This window comes from Solanum lycopersicum, chromosome 10 (assembly GCF_036512215.1).
Source record: "Solanum lycopersicum chromosome 10, SLM_r2.1".
In the NCBI taxonomy this organism is placed as follows: Eukaryota; Viridiplantae; Streptophyta; class Magnoliopsida; order Solanales; family Solanaceae; genus Solanum; species Solanum lycopersicum.
The window spans coordinates 41,852,485-41,875,136 of NC_090809.1; the positions used below are offsets into that span (position 1 = coordinate 41,852,485).

The 22,652-nt window shown below is 35.4% G+C and overlaps 1 protein-coding gene across 1 annotated transcript; it reads left to right on the forward strand.

Moving 5' to 3' along the window:
* Positions 1 to 7,374: 7,374 nt before the first annotated feature.
* On the forward strand, positions 7,375 to 8,813 carry LOC138338847 (uncharacterized). Its single transcript, XM_069289930.1, has 3 exons — positions 7,375 to 7,464; positions 7,917 to 8,560; positions 8,657 to 8,813. The coding sequence occupies exons 1-3, from the start codon at positions 7,375 to 7,377 to the stop codon at positions 8,811 to 8,813; spliced, it is 891 nt and encodes a 296-aa protein (XP_069146031.1).
* Positions 8,814 to 22,652: the final 13,839 nt, after the last annotated feature.

The window sequence follows — 22,652 nt, forward strand, 5'->3', positions numbered from 1 at the left end:
ACCTATCCAAAACCATTATTCTCAAAACAATCATCAAAATTAGTACAAAAATAAGAGTAAGAATCACCAGTTTCTTCCCAGAGCAAGCAGGGGTGTTCTTCAAAGTTCAGCCCCAAAATCCCCAAAATCCCAAGGATTTCTCCATATATTTTGTCAGCAAGCATGTGGGATTTTTCTAGTGGAATCATTTTATCCATTAGGCCCATAGAATTCAAATAGTTTTTCAAATTCTTAAATACTGTTCTGACCTAAGGTTTCTAGATTCTCAAGAATTATTGTGATTATTGTTCATTTGATCTATAACGTGTCTCTTGATAATTTAGTGTAAATCTAATTCTTAGCACTAAGAACCCTATCTTTTGTAAATTTCTCCTAGTTAAAGAATGATGTAAATTCTTAAGTAAACATGTAGGATGCGAAAGCTTAAAACAATGGATACCGGCAATGGGGATAACCTAATTAGTGTGAATATGTAAAATATAATAAGAGTTTAGTGATGACTAAAAACATACTTAACAACTTGAGCTGAATCTACTACTATGTCTAAAAACCCCTATTGAATTGAATTGCTGGAACATGCCCCAGCTATGTCTAACAAAACTGAAAATTGGAATTTAAGACTAAAATATAAAGTATTTATATTTTTCTCGAAATTTGAGGACTCACTAGTAAAGCTCTTGAAATCAAATCGAGAATTGATCTAAACGTGATGTGGATGCTGAGTGTGTGAACCTACATCATGAAATGATGTCGCGCAAAGTACACATCAGTACTTGGAATGTACTGAGCATGCAAGCTATATATATTCTAGGTTAAAAAAATATATAAGTTGAACAATGCATTACTGAGCAATGATATAATCTAAACACAGATCTACGTATGTACTGAAGTATAATGCAATCTAAAAGGATGTAATAACAAAGTACTAATCATGAAGGTAACATGTTTAACTGTATATTTATGTTAATGCTCAAAACCTAGTCAATGCACTAATCTCAGCTAGATGTAGTAACAAAGTACTAATCATGAAGGTAACATGTTGAACTTTATATTGATGCAAATGCTAAAAACCTAGTCAATGCACTAAGAGTCTTACTATGGAAACTACTATTAGCCGACATAAACCACATCAACTAAATCTGGATTCCAATATGCAAGCCCCACTGATATGTCCCAATAAAAATTTCCAAGGATATAAAGGCATGGTTTTAAAATTTACACACCCCATCAAGAGGACTCAATATAGCTTTCCATATGTGTAAATGCATGAATGTTGCGTGATCACTAAGCCTGATGTCGAACATAAGAGACTTCTGAACCTATATAAGCATGAAATTATGGGATATTGAGGGTAGACTGAACCCTAGTCTACCTCGGTGCTAATTCTACTTCCAACTAAATATTTATGAAGCTAAAATGCACTAAATGCTGATTAGCTGAAAAATAGTGACATGCTGACTAAGAATGCAATATTTATTTATAGAGAATATCACATTCCAAATTTGGAGCATGATTTTTTGTTTGATTGGCCTAGGAATCATAATTCATGAACTAGGATAAACTAACACAACTTACGGTTCAGAGTACTATGTGTGGATTAATACTAAATTATCAAGAGATACATTTTTTTAGATTAAAATAACCATAATCATAATAAATTTTGAAAATCAAGAAACCATAGTTCTTGACAGTTATTGAGAATTTGAAGAACTAACTGAATTCTAGTAACCTAATGGGTGTGGAATTCACTAGTGAAATCCCACATACACTTCTGCTTATTCTTGAGAGGACAGGTTGACATTTTCCTCTTCTTTTCGCTCAAAGTATTATTATTTTTCGAGAATGAGGGTTTTGTGTAGGTTCTTACTCTATTTTGAGGCTTAGACAGTGTAAAAGATGCATTGTTTAGGCATCAAACTATGTAGTTTAAAAGTACAAATGCATAGGGGAAAACGCCAGAATGACCCTGACTTAAAGGGTGATGAAGGTTCTTCACACTGGGACTATTGGGCCATCTTTTGAGCCACTACCCGTGAACTGAGTTGTGGTTTCTAGCTCTGTCTAATAGGGATCTAATAAAATGGCCGTAACTTTTTTCTTTAATCTTGGACTTTAGCAAACTCAGTGGAATTGGAAAGAAGAACCAACATCTTTAATATTCTTGTTCATGAGACACCTAATTCATTTTGTGCTAAAAGATATGACCGTTTGAATTTGACCTAAAATCTCATTCATTCCAAATAACTATGGATCCTCAGTAGAGGTCAGACCTATGGTTTATAGGTCCAACCATGGATCGTTCTAGTGGGCCATGGGTGGGATAGCAAACCCCTAAATCCTAGACCCCAATGATGAGTCTTCACCAACTGACCGTGGACCACGAACGTAGCTATCATCTCCTTGGACGTGAGGTATTACAGAAGATTAATGTTCCCAAGGGGGATGTAGTATAATACCTTAGATTCGAAAAATAATATTGAAGTAATCTGGTGCCAGTACCAATGGAACCACCAATTATTCGTAGGTTGACCATGAACCTTAAGTGTGAATCGTTGGTTGCAACCTACAACGATTTAGAATGGGTAGTCCCATTAGTATTTTATGGTTCACCAACATGATATGTCGTTCAATGTACGAATCCTAAGTAGGTGTTGTATGAGTCCTAGAGAAATTTTGAGGGTCAAATTTTAGACTTGCGGTTGGGATCTAAGGTCCATAAGTGTAACACTCAAGGAAATTTTGAGATAAAACTTGAATAATCCTTCATTGTGAGTATGATTTGCCAAGAAATCTTAAAGTATATTAAGTATTAAGATTATTATATATAGCACCTTGAGTTTCAAAAAGAATCAAAGAAAATTCATTGAAGTTATTCTTAGGTTCTTGTAAGGTTTTGGGTCAACTTTAAATGACTATAACTTTTAGCATAGAATAAGTTAGATGACCCATAAGATATAAAACACGAAAGATCTTTGTGTCCTCTTTCCAGAGACAGCGTGTTTGCTAATTTTTGAGCTCGTATGATCAAGATATGCCCCTTTTTAAATTAGGTTGTTCATTTAAGGAAAGTTACCCGAAATAGGAGGGATATTTTAATATTTTCCTTGCCCCCACTTATTCTAAACGCAAATTACACCCAATAAAGGGTGTTAACTGATTAGAATTAGTTTCATTCATCCCCAATATCATTTAGGATTTTCGAGAGAACATTCAAGTGAGAAAAAGTTCAAAGATCAAGTTTTGTTCAAGAAATTAAAGATTTCGCCAAGGCGCTAGTTCTTCGAGGTTTGTAAAATTCCATAGTGTTTGGATCGTTCTCCAACATGTCAATCGTAAGTTTCTTTTGCCAATCTATATATAAATACAAAGCATTTTAATTTCTTGATTCGTTCTTGATAAGTGTTCTTGTAGTTTCCTTATAAATTTATTTTTGAGGCAAGATTCTAGTTATGTAAACTTCAAAAAAACATCCCTTAGAATATCAATAGTTTCGTGGGCCATAGCATATAAAAATAAAGGAATTCAAGATTATTTCTATCGTTTTCAAGATTGTTCTTCAAGGTAAGTTTTTTTCTCCAAGAATTCCATTCTTTTCAACACAAATTTTTCCATACAATTATGTATCACTAATGAAAATCATAAATTCTTGTTCTAGAGATTTCAAAAAACTTATTTAATATTCTCAGGAAATGTATTCTTGATTGTTTACATTCAAGCTAGAGTATCAATGCTTCTAATAAAGTTTTTCTTCAAAATTCTTTAAGAACCTTATTCTTTCTGGTATATAAGGCTAGATTATTGTTGGAATATTTCATCCTCACGTCTTACATTTTCAAATCACTAAAAGAGAAATATAGGATGATACCCCTAAATCTTAGTATTCTTGAGATTAGTTGATTTAAGTTCTTGATTTTAAGGTTATTTTAGAAATTCTATTTTTAATTATTGAGTTTCTATATTTTTATTGATATCCTTATTACATTTGTTCATGTCTATAATCTAGCATGAAACCTATTTTGAGTTGTAAATTTTATATTAGATTTTAAAGGCAACATATGAGTTCTTAAACTGAGTATTTGAAAAAATAAAGATGAGTTTTGAGAAACAGTTTTGAAACATGATTAGTTTGACAGTTAAGTATGCATTCAATGTTTAATCAACATAATATCTAGTTATGTCATCAATTTTTATGTAGTATGGTGTCCAGATATATCATCAATGTTTATGTTTTATGACATCTTGAGTAATCAATGATCATATTAAAATATTATTTTAATATATTTTTGGGGAAGATTTTTCAAGTATGAATCCGGTAAGAGTATAGGGAGGACTATGTATTTCCAGAGGTATCAATTTTTACATTAATAAAAGACAAACTGAGATTTATAAAAGAGTTTTGAGCAGTTTGAGTACCACCTCTTTTAAGAGAGAGAGTTTTCAGTGATAATCTCAAAATACATAAAGAGTTATGTTTTTAGATATGTGAGCTAGTTATATTTTGGGAGTGGTATTGAGAACCGATATTAGGGAGAGTTGTAACAACTCCCAACCTCTGTAAACCATGTAGCCTACGTAAGTAGAAAAGGTAATACTTTTTATATGATTCATCAATACTTTGAGCATAGAGTAGTGATATACTGTGGTTTCACGGTATAATTAAAACTTTTTCTTTAAGTTAAGTGTGTCCAAAAGCCTTTTTGTGCTAATTTTTATGTAAGTTTCTTTTTACTTGATGGAAATCTGTCTCAAAAAGGAATGCAGAGGTTTTTGAACGAGAAATACAGAAAAGTACCACCTATGGAGCTTGTGATGGTTCGTCGTGCCCGTGATGGTCCGTAGGTGGCATCGTAGTGCAACTGCTGAAGGAAGATAGGGAAACATGACCAAGTGTGGGGTTATAGAGTGAGTGATGGACCGTCGTATCCATCACAATCGGTCTTGCTGGTTCGTCACGAAGTTCAGAAAAGTAGTCCAAGTACCTATATTCCAAGAGTTCAAGTGTTTTGGAATGGAGACCCTCGATGGAGAATTGTGCATGTGATGATCCGTCATATCAGCCGTCGAGGATAATTAATGGAGCAGCAGAAGAAATAGAAAAAGTATTGGATGACGGAGTCCATGACGGTCCATCGTGACCACGACGATTCGTCGCGAGGTCCGTCGACCCAACCGCGTTTTGACAGATTTCCAGCAAATAGAGTACTTATGTAATTAGGTTTTTTTTAATAAATAGTTCGAAAAACTTTGTTTTGGAGGTTATACTCTTGATTTTTTTAGACCTTTTGTGAGATTAGTTATTATTTTGAGATTCTTGTAATTGATTGTTGGTGATTTTTGTTCACTAATCAAGCGAACTTTCGGATTTTACTCTTTCTCATTGAAGTAAGTACATGAATTCTTATACCATATATTTTAATAATGTGATTATGACTATGGGTAACTAAACCCCATAACTAGGGTTGTGGGAACCATAGGCAAATAATGAGGTAAAACCTAACATAAATAATAATTTTAGAATGGTGTCTTGCATGTATTGATAATTCTTTCACTTAGAAGTCTTTTTAACGGATGACCAATGTTTGAACTCGCCTTAATGCTACTTGCCAGAAAAGGAGGTAGATAATAGGAAAAGAATTATCAACATAGATTTAGTGTATACTATCTACTAGGCTAGTATTGATTGGTACGAGGTAATAACTTAGTCAAATATCGAATACGATGCTTAATATGAGGTAAATATAAGGGTTAGTATAGCAACACACGTAGCCGGACCAAGGTGCAGAGTGAAATTTCTAGATGCCGGACCAAGGATTTAGAAATACCTAACTTATCACTTTGCATGCAAGATACTAGGAAAGAATTGTTATAGTTAGATTTATAAAGTTGTGAACCTGTGGGGAACATGTAAACCCTAGTTACTTTGATTAATTGATTAAACTCCTTCGATGCTGTTAGTTGCCTCCTTTAATTTCTGTAGTTATTTTCATTTATTTAGAAATAGAAAACCCCTCTTTTATCATTTTTGCTTTCCAAGGAAGTAATTGACTGAATAATAGTAATAACAAATTGAAGTTAAGTCTAAACTATTTTCCTTGTGAGAACGATCTCAATCTCATTAGTTGGGTTATTTACTTGACACGACCGCTTTACTTCTTTTTTGAGAAGTAAGTTTGAGCGTATCAAGTATTTGGCGCCGTTGCGGGGGAAAGTAGGTCTTTTATTAATTTAAACTTATTACTATATTTTAGTTGATATTTTCTTGATTTAACTTTGTTTTATTGTTTTTGATTCATACAGAACCATATTCCTTGTATGCCAAATACATGGAGAGGAAGAAAACCCTTCTGTCCCTACGATTACGAATTAGAGTGTACACTATGCAACATGAATCGAAACTTGGGAATCAATGATGATGATCCAAACCAGGAACATCCCTGCTCCAGTTGATGTTCATGGTTAGTTGTTACCCGACGTTCTGAGTGAACACCAACAGAGGGGACAAAATCCCGCTCCACGGCCCCAAGAATACTATAGAGGCTATGACAATATAGCAGACTCCGATGGGAACTTATCTTGCCCCCTCTACCACAAGGACACATCTTTGTGATAACTATTAGCCTCATGCAAATGCTCACTACAGAGGTTTGTTTTTTGGGCTACCTTTTGATGATCCACATGCCCATATAGCTAAGGTTAGGGTAGTGTGTAAAATTTTTTTAGGGAGGCCTGACTTAGACTTAGATGTAATAGGGCTCAGAGTATTTTCTCTTTCACTAACGGGTGAGGCTGCAATATGATTCACTGAGCTCCCTTACAACTCAATTTTAACTTGGAACCAACTAAGGGATGTTTACTTTGCACTCTACTATCCGGTCTCCAATAAACTAAACAACAAAGACAGAGTGAACAACTTTGTTGCACTACCAGGAGAGTCAATTAGTAGTTCTTGGGATAGATTCACCTCGTTGTTGAGAAATATCCCAAATCACCATATAGATGATGAGTCACTGAAGGAATACTTCTATCGGGGACATGATGATAATAATAAGGCGGTGTTTGACACTATAGAAAGTGGATCTTATGGGGAGTGTCCTTATGCTGAGATTGCTAATAAATTAGAGAAAATCTCCTAGAATAATAAAGCTTGGAGTACTAGGAAGTCAGATACCGGGAGAAATACTTTCGCAGTGCAGTCCACTCACAACTTAGCCACAGATGAGATTCATGAAGAAATGGCTCTGATGAGGATTGAGCTTAGTTTTGTACTAAAACATGTCACTGGGGGTGCATAAAAGATAAATGCACTCAACTACTTGTTGAAACCACTGCCATAAAATGATGAGTGCTATTATGAGGAGGATTCCTATGCGGTAAATGAGCAGACCGGGGGTTTTCGACCAAGTGCCCAAGGCTCTAATAAGGAGAATTGGCGCCAAGGTCAAGGGAACCACGGCCGGAACTATGGTAACTACAACCGTGAGGGTCATTATGTCTGAGATGGAAACTACAACCGCGACAACAACTTCAACATGGGTAACTATGGTAATACAAATGACAGGAATGGGCCCTATGTTCCTCCTGAAAATTGTGTAGTTACTCATAGGGATGGAGGAGTTAGTACGGTGTGAATTGAGGATATGTTGCGTAAAATGATAAGGAGGTTCGATGATAGTGATGAGCACAATAAAGAGTTGAGGAATGATTTAGCGGGTATTGGGAAAAAAGTCGATACACATGCAATATCGATTAAGCATCTTGAGTTACAATTGGCCTAATTATTTGTGACTGTGAACACGCGACAACTGGGCACTCTTTCTAGCAACACTGTACAAAATCCGAAAAATGATGGACATTGTATGGCAATCACTACTTGCGGTGGCAAGCAAACCATTCACCAACCTATGCCGACTAATTAGAAAAACGTGACAAAAGATACTGATAATGTGGAAGATATTAATGGTGAAGTAGAGGATAACACTGTAAAAGATGCTGAAGTGCCTAAAAAGGTAACTCCCATGCATAGGCCACCACCCCCATTTCCTCAAAGATTATTGAAAAAGACTGAGAATGGTAAATATAGGCATTTTATAACAATGTTGAAGCAACAATCTATCAACGTCCCTTTGGTAGAAGCTTTAGAACTAATTCTCGGTTATGCCATGTTTATGAAAGATCGTGTTACAAAGAAAAGATCGATCACTTTTGAAAATGATGATAGAATGCAACATTGTAGTGCTATTTCTAAAAGATCTTTTGTACAAAAGAAAGAAGATCAGGATGCGTTAACTATTCCTTGTACAATCGGGCTATTACATTTTGCGAAAGCATTATGTGATCTGGGGGCATGCATAAATCTCATGCCCCTCTCGTTTTACAAGAAGTTGGGTTTGGATGATCCAAAGCCCACTGCAATGAGGATACTGATGGTTGATCAAACAGTGAAAAGGCGTATAGGGATACTCCACGATGTTCTAGTAAAAGTGGAGTCGTTCATATTTCCGGTAGATTTTGTTATTCTTGATTTTGAAGTCGATTTCAAAGTGACCATTATTCTTGGGAGGCAATTCCTTGCTAGGGGAAGAGCCTTAGTAGATATGGAAAAGGGGCAGATTAAATTTTGATTGAACAATGGGGAAGTGATCTTTAACATTTGTAGGTCCATGAGGCAGAGTGGTGAGCTTCAATCTGTATGTGCTATATCCTTCAACATTGGCGAGACATCACAGACACAAATAGAAGAACATCTAGGTGTAGAAGCATTAGCGGCAGTGATAATGAATTTTGATAGCGATTGCATTGAAGAATATGAGTAATTAGTTGAGACTCTTGATCGAGGTGATGTTTGGTTTAAAATTAAGAAATATGAGTTAGATATGAAGAATCACGAGTCCCCACCTGCAAAACTATCTATAGAGGAGGCTCCAAAGATAGAACTAAAAGCTCTCCCACCTCATCTCAGGTATGAACTCTTAGGAAATGGTGACACTTTGCCGGTAATCATTGCATCAGATCTCAATGAACAACAAGTTGAGAGTTTGGTGAAAGTGTTAAAAACATTCAAAAGAGATATTGAGTGGACTATTGCGGAAATTATTGGGATCCCTCCTGATATTTGCTCTCATAAAATTCAACCCATGCCTGATCATAAGCCAAGTATTGAGAACCAGAGACGCATAAATCCTCCTATGCAAGAGGTCGTGAAGAAGGAAATCATTAAGTGGTTGGATGCCGGAGTAAGCTATCCGATCGTCGATAGTAGTTGGGTATGCCCTATTCAGTGTGTACCTAAGAAAGGGGGAATGACTGCGGTCCCCAACGGAAAAAATGAACTTGTTCCAATGAGACCGGTTACTGAATGGAGGGTGTGTATGGATTACTGTAAATTAAATGCATGGACTGAAAAAGACAACTTTCCTTTGCCCTTCATGGATTAGATGTTGGATAGACTTGCCGGAAAAGGGTGGTACAGTTTTCTTGATGGATATTAGGGCTATAATCAAATTTCTATTGCACTAGAAGATCAAGGGAAACCCACTTTTACTTGTCCATTTGGGACCTTTACGTTCAAAAGAATGTCGTTTGGGTTCTGCAATGCACCTGCCACATTTCAGAGATGTATGATGTAGATATTTTTCGTCATGGTGGAAGATACTATAGAAGTTTTTATGGATGATTTTTCTGTTGTTTGTGATTCATTCAAGCAGTGTTTGAACAATTTATCCGAAGTCCTTAAGAGATGTGAAGACTGCAATTTAGTACTAAATTTGGAAAAATGTCATTTCATATTGAAAGAAGGTATTGTTTTGTGTCATTGCATTTTAGAAAAGAGCATAGAGGTTGATCGAGCTAAAGTCGAGGTAATGGAGAGACTTCCCTCACCGATCTCTGTGAAAGGTGCGAGAAGCTTTCTTGGGCATGCAGGTTTTACCGGAGATTCATCCAAGACTTTTCAAAGATGGCACATCCATTGTGCAAACTACTGGAGAATGGTTGTAAATTTTGTTTTGATGAATCCTGTCTTAAAGCATTCGGCGAGCTAAAAGAAAAATTGGTGTCTGCGCCTATCATTGGTTCTCCGGATTGGAATAGTCCATTTGAGGTGATGTGCGATGCTAGTGGAGTTGCTCTTGGTGTAGTTTTGGGACAAATAAAGAACAAAATCCTTCAACCCATTCACTATGCTAGTAAAGCCGTAAATGAAGCTCAGAAAAACTACACAATGACTGAGCAAGATCTCCTTGCAGTAGTATTTGCTTTTGAAAAAATTTGCTCGTATTTGCTAGGTACTAGAGTTATAGTACATACTGACCACTCAGCATTGAGATATTTGATGGCAAAGAAGGATGCCCAACCTAGGTTGATTCGTTGGGTATTACTGCTACAAGAATTAGACTTTGAAGTGATGGATAGAAAAGTAACTCAAAATCAAGTTGTTGATCATTTGTCCCGTCTAGAGGATGAAGATATGAGAAAGTTAGGGGATACGACTATCACTGATGATACTTTCCTTGATAAGCATGTAATGGCTGCTTCACAAGACTTGATTCCATGATTCGCAGATTTTGCGAACTATCTGTCTAGTGATATTGTTCCATCGGACTTGTCCTTTCATCAAAGAAAAAAATTCATGTACGATATGTAGAAGTTCTTTTTGGATGAACCATAATTTTATTGGAGTTATGCCAACGGGCTTATTCGGCGTTGTGTGCCAGAATGTGAGATGTTGAGTGTGTTAGAAGCATGTCATTCCTTACCCATTGGTGGACATCACAACAGTATCCGAACTGCTCAATATCTTGCTCAATAGATATTACAATGTGGTTACTATTGGCCAACACTTAATAGATGCTCATGAGTTTGATAAATCATGTGATCGATGTCAACGAGATGGTGGCATTTCAAGAAAGCAAGAGCTCCCTCTAAACCCCATTCTTGTGATTGAGTTATTTTTATGTTTGGGGTATTCACTTTATTGGCCCTTTTCTGAGTTCTCATGGAATGTAGTACATTCTAGTAGTTGTTGATTATGTATCTTAATGTGTCGAAGTCATCGGCCTTGCAAACAATAAAGGGAAGAGTGTCACAACATTCTTTAAAAAGTAATATATTCTCTCATTTTGGCACCCCAAGGGCAATTATTAGTGATGGTGGCTCCCATTGCTGCAAGAGATTGGTCAAGGGGTTATTGGAGATATATGGGGTTCGCCATAATGTGGCCACTCCATACCACCCTCAAACAAGTGGGCAAGTTGAAGTGTCAAATCGGGAGATCAAACAGATATTGTCTAAAAATAGTGAACGCTAGTAGAGCCGATTGGTCAAGGAGTCTTGATGATGCTCTTTGGGCCTACCGGACAGCGTATAAGACTCCCATAGTTATGTCTCCATACAAACTTGTATAAGGGAAAGCTTGTCATCTTCCGGTTGAGTTAGAGCATAAAGCCATGTGGGCTATGAAGAAGTTGAAAATGGACTGGAGCAAAGCTGGAGAACAACGGTTAACTGGGTTGAATGAACTCGATGAATTTTGCCTTAAAGATTATGAAATATCAGCCCTATACAAAGAAAGGATGAAGAAGTATCATGACCGAAAATTGAAAATGAGAGTATATGGTCGGGGATTTGGTGCTTTTATTCAATTCTAGGTTGCACTTGTTTCCGGGCAAGCTCAAGTCCAAATGGACTGGTTCTTACTTGGTCACCCAACTATTCCCTCATGGAGCAGATAAGTTGGAAACTAAGGAGGGTGTGCGGTTCAAGGTGAATGGACAACACATAAAAATCTATTTTGGGCATGCTGAATTGGCAAATGAAGTGATCGAGGTATACCATCTAGATGAAGTCTTAGTTATCAAGTGTCCTCAGTCGTGCCCTGATATTAAATTAGGAGCTTATTAGGAGGCAACCCAGTACTTATAGTTTTTCTTTCTATTAATGGTAGCATTTTCTACTAATGGGTTTTAAATTTGTAGGCATATCACAAGGAAAATTAACAGAAAATTACTCTGTAGCAGTCACTGACGGATATAGCGATGGACCATTGCGCCTCCGACGGACCGTCGCATGAATCCGTCGTGTCAAGTACATCTTTCTGTTATTTCCAAACTAGGTCACACACGACAAAACCAATGACTAATCATCACCACTTAGACGGACGGTCGTCGGTGAATCGTCGCGTCATTAATGAAGTGTACCCAACCTAACCCGGCCGGTTTTTTTTTAAAATTCAACATTTAAAACCCCCACCACTTCATTTCACCCAATTCTTTCACTCTTTCTCCCATTTCCCTCCCTTTTCAACTTTCCAAGATCATACCCCTCTCTCTTACAACCGATCATTTTCCCCCAATACTCCAAATTCCTAAATTTCATCATCTACTAGTCGGAGTTGCTGCTGTGGGTGTCTTCTTGATCACCAAGTTCCTTTCCCTCTTCTTTTTCTCAAATTCTCAGGTATGTGTCTCTAATTTCTACTCATTTATATTGCATTTTTGTTTATCAATTAGTATTAGCCTAGTTCTTCTTGATATATTCATTCTTTATTAAAATTCTGTTTGACTTAGGTTAAAAATCCTTGAAATTGCCGTGTAAAAATCCTTGAAATAGGTGTTTTAGCATTGCTATTTTACTATTTGGGTTAGACAAATGTAGGTTAAAACACTACCAATTCGATTTGGATCATAGGGAATAAATAAGGCATCCCCACTTCTATTACTGAGTTAAAGAGTGAGACCCCGATGAGGGACCATCGTACCCACGACAGACCGTCATTGGGTCCGTTCCAACAGCCCTACCACCCTACTGTCCAATTTTCCGCAAGTGTCCACCAACGGCACATTCGACGGACCATCGTTCCCACGATGGTTCATCATGCACAATCGTTCTGGTTGTCAAAGACCCTATTCCTAAGGGTCTCTCACTTTTTCTAAGTGTTCTCCAATGGATACATATGACGGATCGTCATCCCTACGACAGTGTGTCCTTCACAATCATTCTGTTTATCAGAGACCGTGTTCCTATGGGTCTCTCTCTATTTTTCTAATTGTCCTCAAATGGCAAACTACGGAGGACCTTCATACCCACAACGGTCGTTCCTACATGACCGTTATGATTGTCAAAAACCCCTCTCCTAGGGGTCTCCATATTTTTTTCAAGTGTCCTTAGACGGACAACTACGACAGACCATCGTACGTTTGACGGTCCGTCCTGCACATACCGTTATACTTGTTAGAGACTCTGTTTTAGGGTTCTCCTTATAAACAAATTCTAAGTAAGATACGACAGACCCCATGATGGTCCGTCATACTCACGACGAGCCGTCACCTGGCCCGTCGTGTTTCACTGTTACTATAGAAATGTCATTACATCTTAACTCTTTTATTTATTTTGTGTGGTTTTGCTTGTCGTGTTTGCTCCTTCTAGTACTAATATTGATTCTTTACAGGTACTATCTATTATGGCACAAATACAAGAATGAGTCTACGCACGCGGGCAATCGATGTCTGTCGCCCCGTCTGCGAGCCTGGTCATGGCTCTAATGATGAGCGTGACCCCGAGTACGTGCCCCAAGGAACTTCCACCCAATCTCGAGCTGCACGTGCTGCCAAAGCAACACCCAAAAAGTTGGCCTCGGCGTAGTCACTTCCTCCCAGTCTTATGAGGAGCGCACACTGACCGGCACACCTTCCGGGTCATCTACTAATTAAGAAGGAGCGTCTGGATCCTTAGGAGTTTCGGGGTCGGAGGAAGCCTCAGGATTTGCTGAGGTTCCCGCACCCGCCCCAGCTGCAGAGTCTACCTTGTCTGATGAGGCTGACAGTTTGGAATCCACACCCGGTTCACCGAATCGTGCTCTCACCCCGGTGATTGACCAGCCCAACCAATGATGTGTCGACGGGCAGTTTCAAGTCTATTCAGATGCAAAGTTCCTGAATGACAAAGGAGTCTATTCAGATGCAAACTTCTATACCCTAACAAAGAATAGGACATTTCTGGAAGCGCGGGTGAGACATTGTATCATCACATATGTAATAGTTTTGGTTGTAAGTTAGAGAAAATTTTAGAAAGTTATCTTGTATTTTATATATTCAGATTGAGTTATTATTGTATTCTTCAGTATATTGAGTTATTGTCTCTACTAATAAAAGACTTCCATATATTGAAGTATAATGTCCAAGAACCTCCTCAACCTATGCCCGAAATCTCAGAGACACACTTATACTATACTAAGGTCTATTACCCCCTTGAACTTACTTTATTAATAATTTTTTACCCCCTTTTAACCTACATGACACTATATTTTGGGCCCAACGATGGTTGACATTTTTACAAACAAGTGCCACGTTGGCCGAAAAGGGGTAAAAAATTAATTATAAAATAAGTTCAGGGGGTAATAGGACCTTAATATAGTATAAGTGTGTCTCTGAGATTTTGGGCATAGGTTTAGGGTGTACTTGTGCACTTATGCTCATATAATTTATTCGTTAGCTAGGTGTATACTATTCTATAAACCTTATAAAGAGAAGAACTTTAAGAGGATGGTATTCTTAGAACTTGAGCAGTATTTCGTCCTAAAAGATTGTATTAAGTACAAGATTATGAGAGATAGTAGTGGAGGTGCCCAGAAATTGAGGAAAATATGTCGACGTTCGATAATTTAAGGAAAAGAGATAGGGATGGGGAAGATTATGTGATTGCATTCATGCACTCAGTCAATAATAAGCAGTAAGTTTTTCTTATGAGAAAAATAAGGAATTATAATGTTGTAGAGAGTTCTAGATAGAAGAAAGAGGAAGAATTACTATTCATGATGAGATAGATTATAACTTTCTCAAGAATAGAGTTGATAGAATATGTCATCATGTTACAGAAGACTAAATTCATATGTTGAATAATCGAGCAGAGTATTCATGAGTTGGTGGACCTATGCTTGGCTTAAGAGTTTTGGAGGGGGAAACCCCGCGGTAGTCAGAAGATGATAAAATTATTTGATAGATAATGTGAAGTAAGTGAGTAAGTAGTACTTAAGTTGTGAAGTTGAATATGATGGTAATTTTTGAATATGGTGACAAACATGTAAGATTGAGTACTTGTCATAAGGTTCTAGTGGATGAGTGTTTCTTAATTTGCATCCAGTAGTTGTAAGTTGTTATAGTAGCGACCAATTATATTGATATTAGGGTTTAGTAATAAACATTAAGCTTTAATTTGAGATGAGTGTCTTCATCAAAAGCATTGAAACATGAGGGTGATGATGATGTCTTGGGATTTAATCTAGATAACATGTCATACAGTAGGTGTGGAACTGATATGATTAGCTGTAATAAATGTAAGTGATACAACTAAGATACGCTAAACCTCTTGATAAGGAAAGTGCGGTGTGGCTAAGTTACAAGATTAAGGCCATTACAATTTGGTGTACCGATAGGGTATGTAATCAGAAGAGGTTAAAAAAACTTCTTAGAAATAAATCTTAGTACCTATTTATGGAGAGTTCGGTAGTAATGACATAAGCTTCACCCGATTGTTAGAGTAAAAGAGGTTGAATATAAGTAAGAGATGTTGGAATAGGTACGTAGACATCAAGTGTCAACTTTAGACCAAAAAGGGAGATGATATGATTAAAAATCAAGTCAAGTGTTGACAATAAGATAGTAATGAGTTCAAAAGAGCATGAGAGATATAATTTTGGAGGTATTTTTAGTAACACAATAATGTTCGAAAGAGAAGGTTAATGATCCTATCGTTTTAATGATGGTATGTTAATTTTGTCAAAGGTTATAAATGAGGTACAAGAAGAGAATGAGCTTTTATAGTGACAATTAGCTAAAGTAGAGTAGGTAGTTTGTTTCGAATAGTAATGCGTAAAAATTATAGTTGGTATGGCAGAGATCATAAGAGCAAGACCGTTCGATACCCAGTCCAGGCATTATTTGTGGATGAATGCTCCCAACGGGGAGATAATGTAACATCCAGTTTTTTTTAAGACTCAAACCATCCTTTGTCGTGATTAGGATTTTATCAAGGAATATATAATTTCCTAAGTATTAATATCACTAGATATCGCACCTTGAGTTCCATAAGAATTAAAGAGAATTCATTCATGTCATTCAAGGTTTTTCTAGGTTTCGGTGAAACATAAAATGATAATAACAATAAGCGCCGGATGAGTAAGAAGTCCCAGAAGATAACAAATGAAAGATCTTTGAGTCAACATTCGAACATCAAAAGGTTTGCTAGTTTTCTAGCTTGTATGAGGAAGATATGCCTTTACCCCCACTTACTCTAATAGTGAATTACACCCAATTGAGGGTCCTAACTTAATAAAATTAGTTTCATTCATCCCCAAAATTTTTTAGGGTTTCAGAGAGAAGATTAAAGAGGATAAAAAGCATAAAGTTTCAAGCATTTGTTCAAGAAATTTATGATTTATCCAAGTACCTATTTCATTGAGGTACGTAAGCTTCCACACCGTTGGTATTATTCACCCACAGGTCAATCATGATTTATTTTTTTTTCAAATCTACCCATAAATATTGAGAAATTTAATTTCTTGATAAGTTCTCTTGATTTTCTTTATAGATTAAGTTTTGATGTATATTCTATATCGCTCAACTTGAAACAACTATATCTCTTAGACTATAAAGAGTTAAGTGGGTCATAATCTATAAATATAAAGGTAATTAAATCTACTTTCTAATTTAATTAATTTGACATTGATCCTATTTCTGAGTAAACATTCATGATTTATTAACTTATACATTGTTCTTACTAATAAGCCAGCAGTAAAACATTGAAAAGGGTTCTTTTTGGTAGAATTTTCACCCTCTAGGGTAAAAGAACATTTTCCTTGGATAAAAGACCACACATTAAAATATTTCGAGTGGGTTTCCTTCCTTTCTGTGACATTTATGGAATTGGTTCTGTTTTACTATGGGGTACCCTATTGTGTAACTTATTAGCAACAAGGTTGACTTCCCCCATAGGTTTCTCGGTGATCCTAAATTAATTATTTGTGCATTCCTAATTTCCATTAATATTATGTTCTTTCATTCCTCCAATCCATTTTGCTTTGGTGTGTATATGCAATAGTTTGATGAATAAAACTATATGACAAAAATATTTATGCAAAAGGAGATCTGTATTCTCCACCCCTATCACTCTAAAAAAGTTTTATCTTTAGATTCAATTGATTCTCCACTACAATTTTATATTTCTTAAATGTATCAACTACTTCTTCCTTAGTATAAGAAAAAATATATAACAATATTGAGTGCAATATTCAATAAATCTTATAAAATACTCTTTTCCCACAATGAAATGGTATTTTCATATCATATGTATATATGTATGAATAAGTCTTAAGGTTTTGAATTCCTCGTAACAGACTTATAAGTATGTTAAAAAACCTTACATTTCACATAAATTTCACATTTGAAGTCATGCAACACTTCTAAAGTAATAAATTTTCGGAAGACTTAGTCAATTACATGCCCTGAACAAGCATGACATAAATCATTTGAATCCAATAAGTAATAGAAGAATAATTCTTTTTAATACCGTCAACATCAATTACATTCAATTTGAAGAGACCCTCAATGAGGTAGCAATTTTTTAAGAACAACACATTATTACTTATTAGAGATTTGTCACTAACTAGGACACACTTAAACCCGTTCTTAATGAGTAGGGCAACAGACACTGAATTCTTCCTTATAGTAGGAAATTGGAGAACATTATTCAAAGTCAACACCTTGTCGGATATCATATGATGTTGTTGTGTATTTATTCACTGTTACACATTTAGACATGAATCTTCTAGGAGAAGTAAGGTTCTCTTACATAGAATAATTCAAGGTGTCTTCATAACCTTAAATGAATTCAAACATGATAGACTAGAATAGCTTGAAGTTGTGATTTATGATCCCTTCACGTAGTTTTTGACTGTGTTAGACAAGACCGTTTCATGGTATCCTAGGTTTGAGGATTTATACTCTCATATGGATATATTGAACTAGCATAGTAAAATGCATTTCATGGTAGATTGATTTGGTTATGACAAAACCATTTAACGGTAGCTTTAAGATTGAGGACATATACTCACCTAATCGTAGCTTGGGATTCAGATTCATACTCCCCAAAGAATAGATTGACATAGTAGTACTAATGGTAGCTTAGTTTTGAGGATCATACTTTTCTAAGGATATCTTCTATATCACCGTGGGGTGTAGGATCGGACATTACTTAAATATATTTGAGTTACATGACAGTATGCCCTCCGTGGTAGTTTGAGTTAGCAGAATGTAAACATGTTAGTTAGATGATTAGCTTTGTCTTTCCTTGTAGGGGTGTTATTCCCTAGTATCCTTGAATTTATGTATTGTTCTCATTAATGTGTGATCTCTTTCCTATTACTAAGAAGAGAAGTAACTTAACTGAAAATAGGAAAATAGCCTATCGGGACTAGTCCCTCGCTAGTGAAAATTCATGATATCATAAAGGAGTACATAGTGTGGATAGTTGTATGTGATGCTATCCATACATTACACAAGTATGACTTGAGGCTTGTTATGAAGGGTTGCTTTACATAGTGTAGTTTAGCTTGGGTTTTTGCTATAGTTTCCTTCCTAGGATTGTTTGACTAAAGGTGGTAGTTCAATTTTCTACATGAAAGAAGACAATAGTGAGACCAAATGAGGGTAAATATGACTAGGATGACTTCAAGGTTATGCATAGTGTGAAGGGTTGTATGAGATGCCTTTTATGCAATTCACAAGTGGTTCTTAAGGTTTCTTAAGATTATGGTACCTTTATGGTAGAAAAGCTTAGAGACTTGACCATGTACATAGACTATGATTAAGATGAAAAAAAAGGGATACATGGTTTGGGTGGTATTATGGGATGCTATTCATGCTTTGCTCATGTATGCTTTTTAGGTTACTTGAGAATGGTTTTAGATTACTAACATTCAACAATTCTTGTATGATACTTATGTTGGAACTTTTTTAAATATGATTATGACTTATCTAATATGCCTATTAACTTTGTCATATGTTGACTTATGATTATATGATGATCATGTTGGAGATTATTCTATTACAATGTTATTTTATGTTTATGTCTTATGTTTACTAACCATTTTGATATGCCCTTTGTAGTTTTTATAGTTTTCACACTTGGTACATTTTTTAGTAACACATACTTCGCATTCATTCTAACCAAATGTAGGGTTTTGGAGATTGAGTTTCTTTGGAGGATAGGTTTCTAAAAAGCAAGAAGAATTTAAGATTTTGTGAGTCCTCATAGCTTCAAGGAAAAACCCATTATTTTCATTTATGTAATTTCTTCACGTTTTACACTTTTATATGATACATGTCCCAAGATATTTATTCAAGAGTCGAATAGATTGTTTGAGACTAAGGTATAGTAATGACTTACACTTGCTTTATGAAAAATGATTTTGATTGTATGGGTTTAAAAGAAATTTTAAATTTTCCATACTTTTATTTTACTTATGTTAAGAGTATGGTAAGGGCATCTATGATACCTTTTTATGGTCAAGTACACCATGTTACACCTACTGTTACCCTTGGGTCGTTTCATTGGCATAAAGATCTTTCGGGTTCATAGTGAGGTTCGACAAGTCATCATTTCTTAGCCAGACCTGAGAATCAAATGCAAGAAATATAAGAGGAAAGATCAAGTTATCAATACATCAACAATATAATTTTGGACTTAATAAAATAAACTATAGTTCAATTTCCATGTCTCGAGCAAGTGCAACAAAAACTTCTTGCTACCCAATATACACACAACTGTACGTGGTCACTCAATTAATATAGTTTCTTGCAGAAATGAGTTTTCATTTCCAACGTACTTATGATCTACTTATATTCAATACTAGATTCCTCAACAAAAAAGTAAACAGTTAAAAGAGTTTAATGATTATTAACTACTATTATGAATTGAGTAGTAACTAAAAGAAAATAATTGTGAATAACTTTTAAGTAATGATTCAAGCAACTAAAAGACAATTCCGGAACTAATTTCGTTTATCAAGTTAGTGGTTTATAGGGTTAATTGTATGAGTCGGGTATGTTGACCTTTAGTCGCCTACTCCAAATAGTTGTTCTAACTACATCATTGAGTGGGGATAGACATGTCTAACTAGAGAGCATTTCATGTTAATTTGTTCATCCGAGTGTCATTCCTTCACACGTCAACTCAATGAATTATCGAGCTTTCTATATTCTTTGGTCTATATATCTTATCCTTTCTCGATTATAAAAATAGACAATAGAAATATTTCTATGGTGATCAAGCATGAAAGATTAACACAAGAAAATAAAAGTAACTTGCGATGATAACCAAACTTAGTTCAAACTCCTTAAATATTCAACGTTCAATCCGTAGCTACAAACCCTAAAAAAGGGTGTTTACCCACTCACGATATTTGAAAACCGCAAAAGATAATTGTTCATGTGATTTCTAAAATAAAATATAGTTAGAGAATAGAAACCTATTACAGAACTTGAATTCTTGCTCGCGAACACCAAAAATTAGTTGAAACCCATAAACACAACCTAGGGTAATATTTATAGAGTTTAGTAAATGTATTATTTAATTAAGACCAATAAGGAATCCTAATTAAAGCCAACTTCCATCAAAACATCCACCATACCTTAGGGAATCATACCCAAATCACACCTCCCATGTTGGTGCGACGCGCTGCAAATGTGAAAAAATAGTGCCTCACTCAAAATCTAGTGCATCGCACCTTTGTTGTGCTAGTGATGCTAGGGCATCGCGCCAGCTATTATTCTTTGTGTCATTTAATCGTATTGAACTCCATTTCTCGCTTGCATCAATCAATTTTCTTATGAACCGTGCAAAATCGTCAATTATGTATATTAGTACACAATAATCGAAGTTCTACGTCAAACATGCTAGTTATATTAGCGGATGTCCTTGACTTACGTTAAAAGTTGGGTAATTCGTAGTAATTGGGCATATAATATGCCCAAGATTATTATTCCTTAATGTTATCTCGAAACATAAGGAAGAAGAACCAAGGGTTCACTTCAAGATTCAAAGTCATCATAACTCTTAGGACTTGATCACTAAGGTTATTTAGTATTCAACAATGCAGTCCTTTCCTCCGTCGGCTTCCCAAGATCTTCCAATTTAATAAGTTCAATTCAGAATTCAGAGTTAGGTTTTTATTCAATATACGTGGGTTCTTCTCAATTATGATTTAATTGGATTTTTCTCATCTTGTATTTATGTATTAAAGTAATTACATGTTTTCATGTTAAATTTAGATGAATATGTATAATCCATGATTTTTACTATGGAGATATGTTGAAGTTTATGAACAATGAACTACTAAGTAAGGATTCATAAGCATATGCTTGCATTTATGGAATTGATGTAAATCCCTTGAGGGTGATTTTAGATAAAGGTGTCAATGATAATGTGAATGTTTTTCTCACATGCTACTATAGTCATGATTGTTAAAGGTTTTATCACATAATAATTCATAAAGTTAAGAGATTTTCTCACCTAAGGTGAATAAAGAATTAAAGAGCTATTAGTTGAATATAGTTTGAATTTATAGTTTAATTGTGTCTTTCAATGTAAAATGAAATAATATGACTATTTTTGTGAGATTTTAAATAACACCACGAAGATATTTAGATGGAGGCACTCCTGTTGGTAGAATTTTTTTTTCAAGTAGCAATTTCCTTGTCCGCAACTATGTGTCCATGTAAGATATCTAATCTAGTGGATCCATGTAATCTAGAAGTTTATGGTAATTACCTCGGAAAGTAGGACTTCTCTTTTCAGTACAGAATAGACACATGATGCCATGCATATCTCACATGGTTTGTGTTATTCAATGATAAGCATCCCAGAAAAATAAACTAGGTTACTTTTAAAGTATATTACAAAGTGTTTTAAATATGTTTATCTTGAATTGACCATGATTAGTTTTTGTGTTTTCTCACTTCTTATATTATGCTCTAGCTTGGTCATTGCATGTCATGTGAAGTCCTTTTAGCATGATTTTATACCATGTATGTATTGCTATCATACTTAGTACATTCCATTTAATAATACATAGTTGTGCCTACATTGTTTAATTAATGTAGAGTCTATCACTCCTACATTGCAAACTTTTGGCTAGTTGGTCTCTCTCTTGGAATTCAAAGAATGGTGAATCCCCATGTTTCAAGGACTGAGACACTTGTATAATTTTCTTCATTTCAATTTTCACACATTGTTTGTGGTGTATGGGTTATGTACCAACAATTTGTTTTGATGTATTAGATGAATTATTTAAACTATGTTATACTTTTGCTTTGTCAAACTCTCTTATGATATCAAAACACTTTTTTGAACTGTATTTATTTGTATTACCTAATGTGATGTATGCTAAGTTGTATGTCTAGAACCTTTCAGGGTTCTACACATCATGATATTCCTAGGGTATACATTGAGTCATTAAAACCTAGAAATATAATTATTTATACAAGGTCCAAGTCGACCAATTACCACCTAATGAGTCCAGAAATTGGACTGATTAAGGGATATATTTCAATAGATATATTGTCCTCAAATGCATATTTATCTCAATATTTGATGAAAACTCT

Bases quoted from the DNA above. Each gene is read 5' to 3' on its own strand.
- LOC138338847 (XM_069289930.1), top strand. From the start codon at position 7,375: ATGAGCAGACCGGGGGTTTTCGACCAAGTGCCCAAGGCTCTAATAAGG. The intron at 7,465-7,916 runs GTAACTACAACC...CCGACTAATTAG, and splicing joins GAACCACGGCCGGAACTATG to AAAAACGTGACAAAAGATAC. The intron at 8,561-8,656 runs GCAATTCCTTGC...TAACATTTGTAG, and splicing joins GTGACCATTATTCTTGGGAG to GTCCATGAGGCAGAGTGGTG.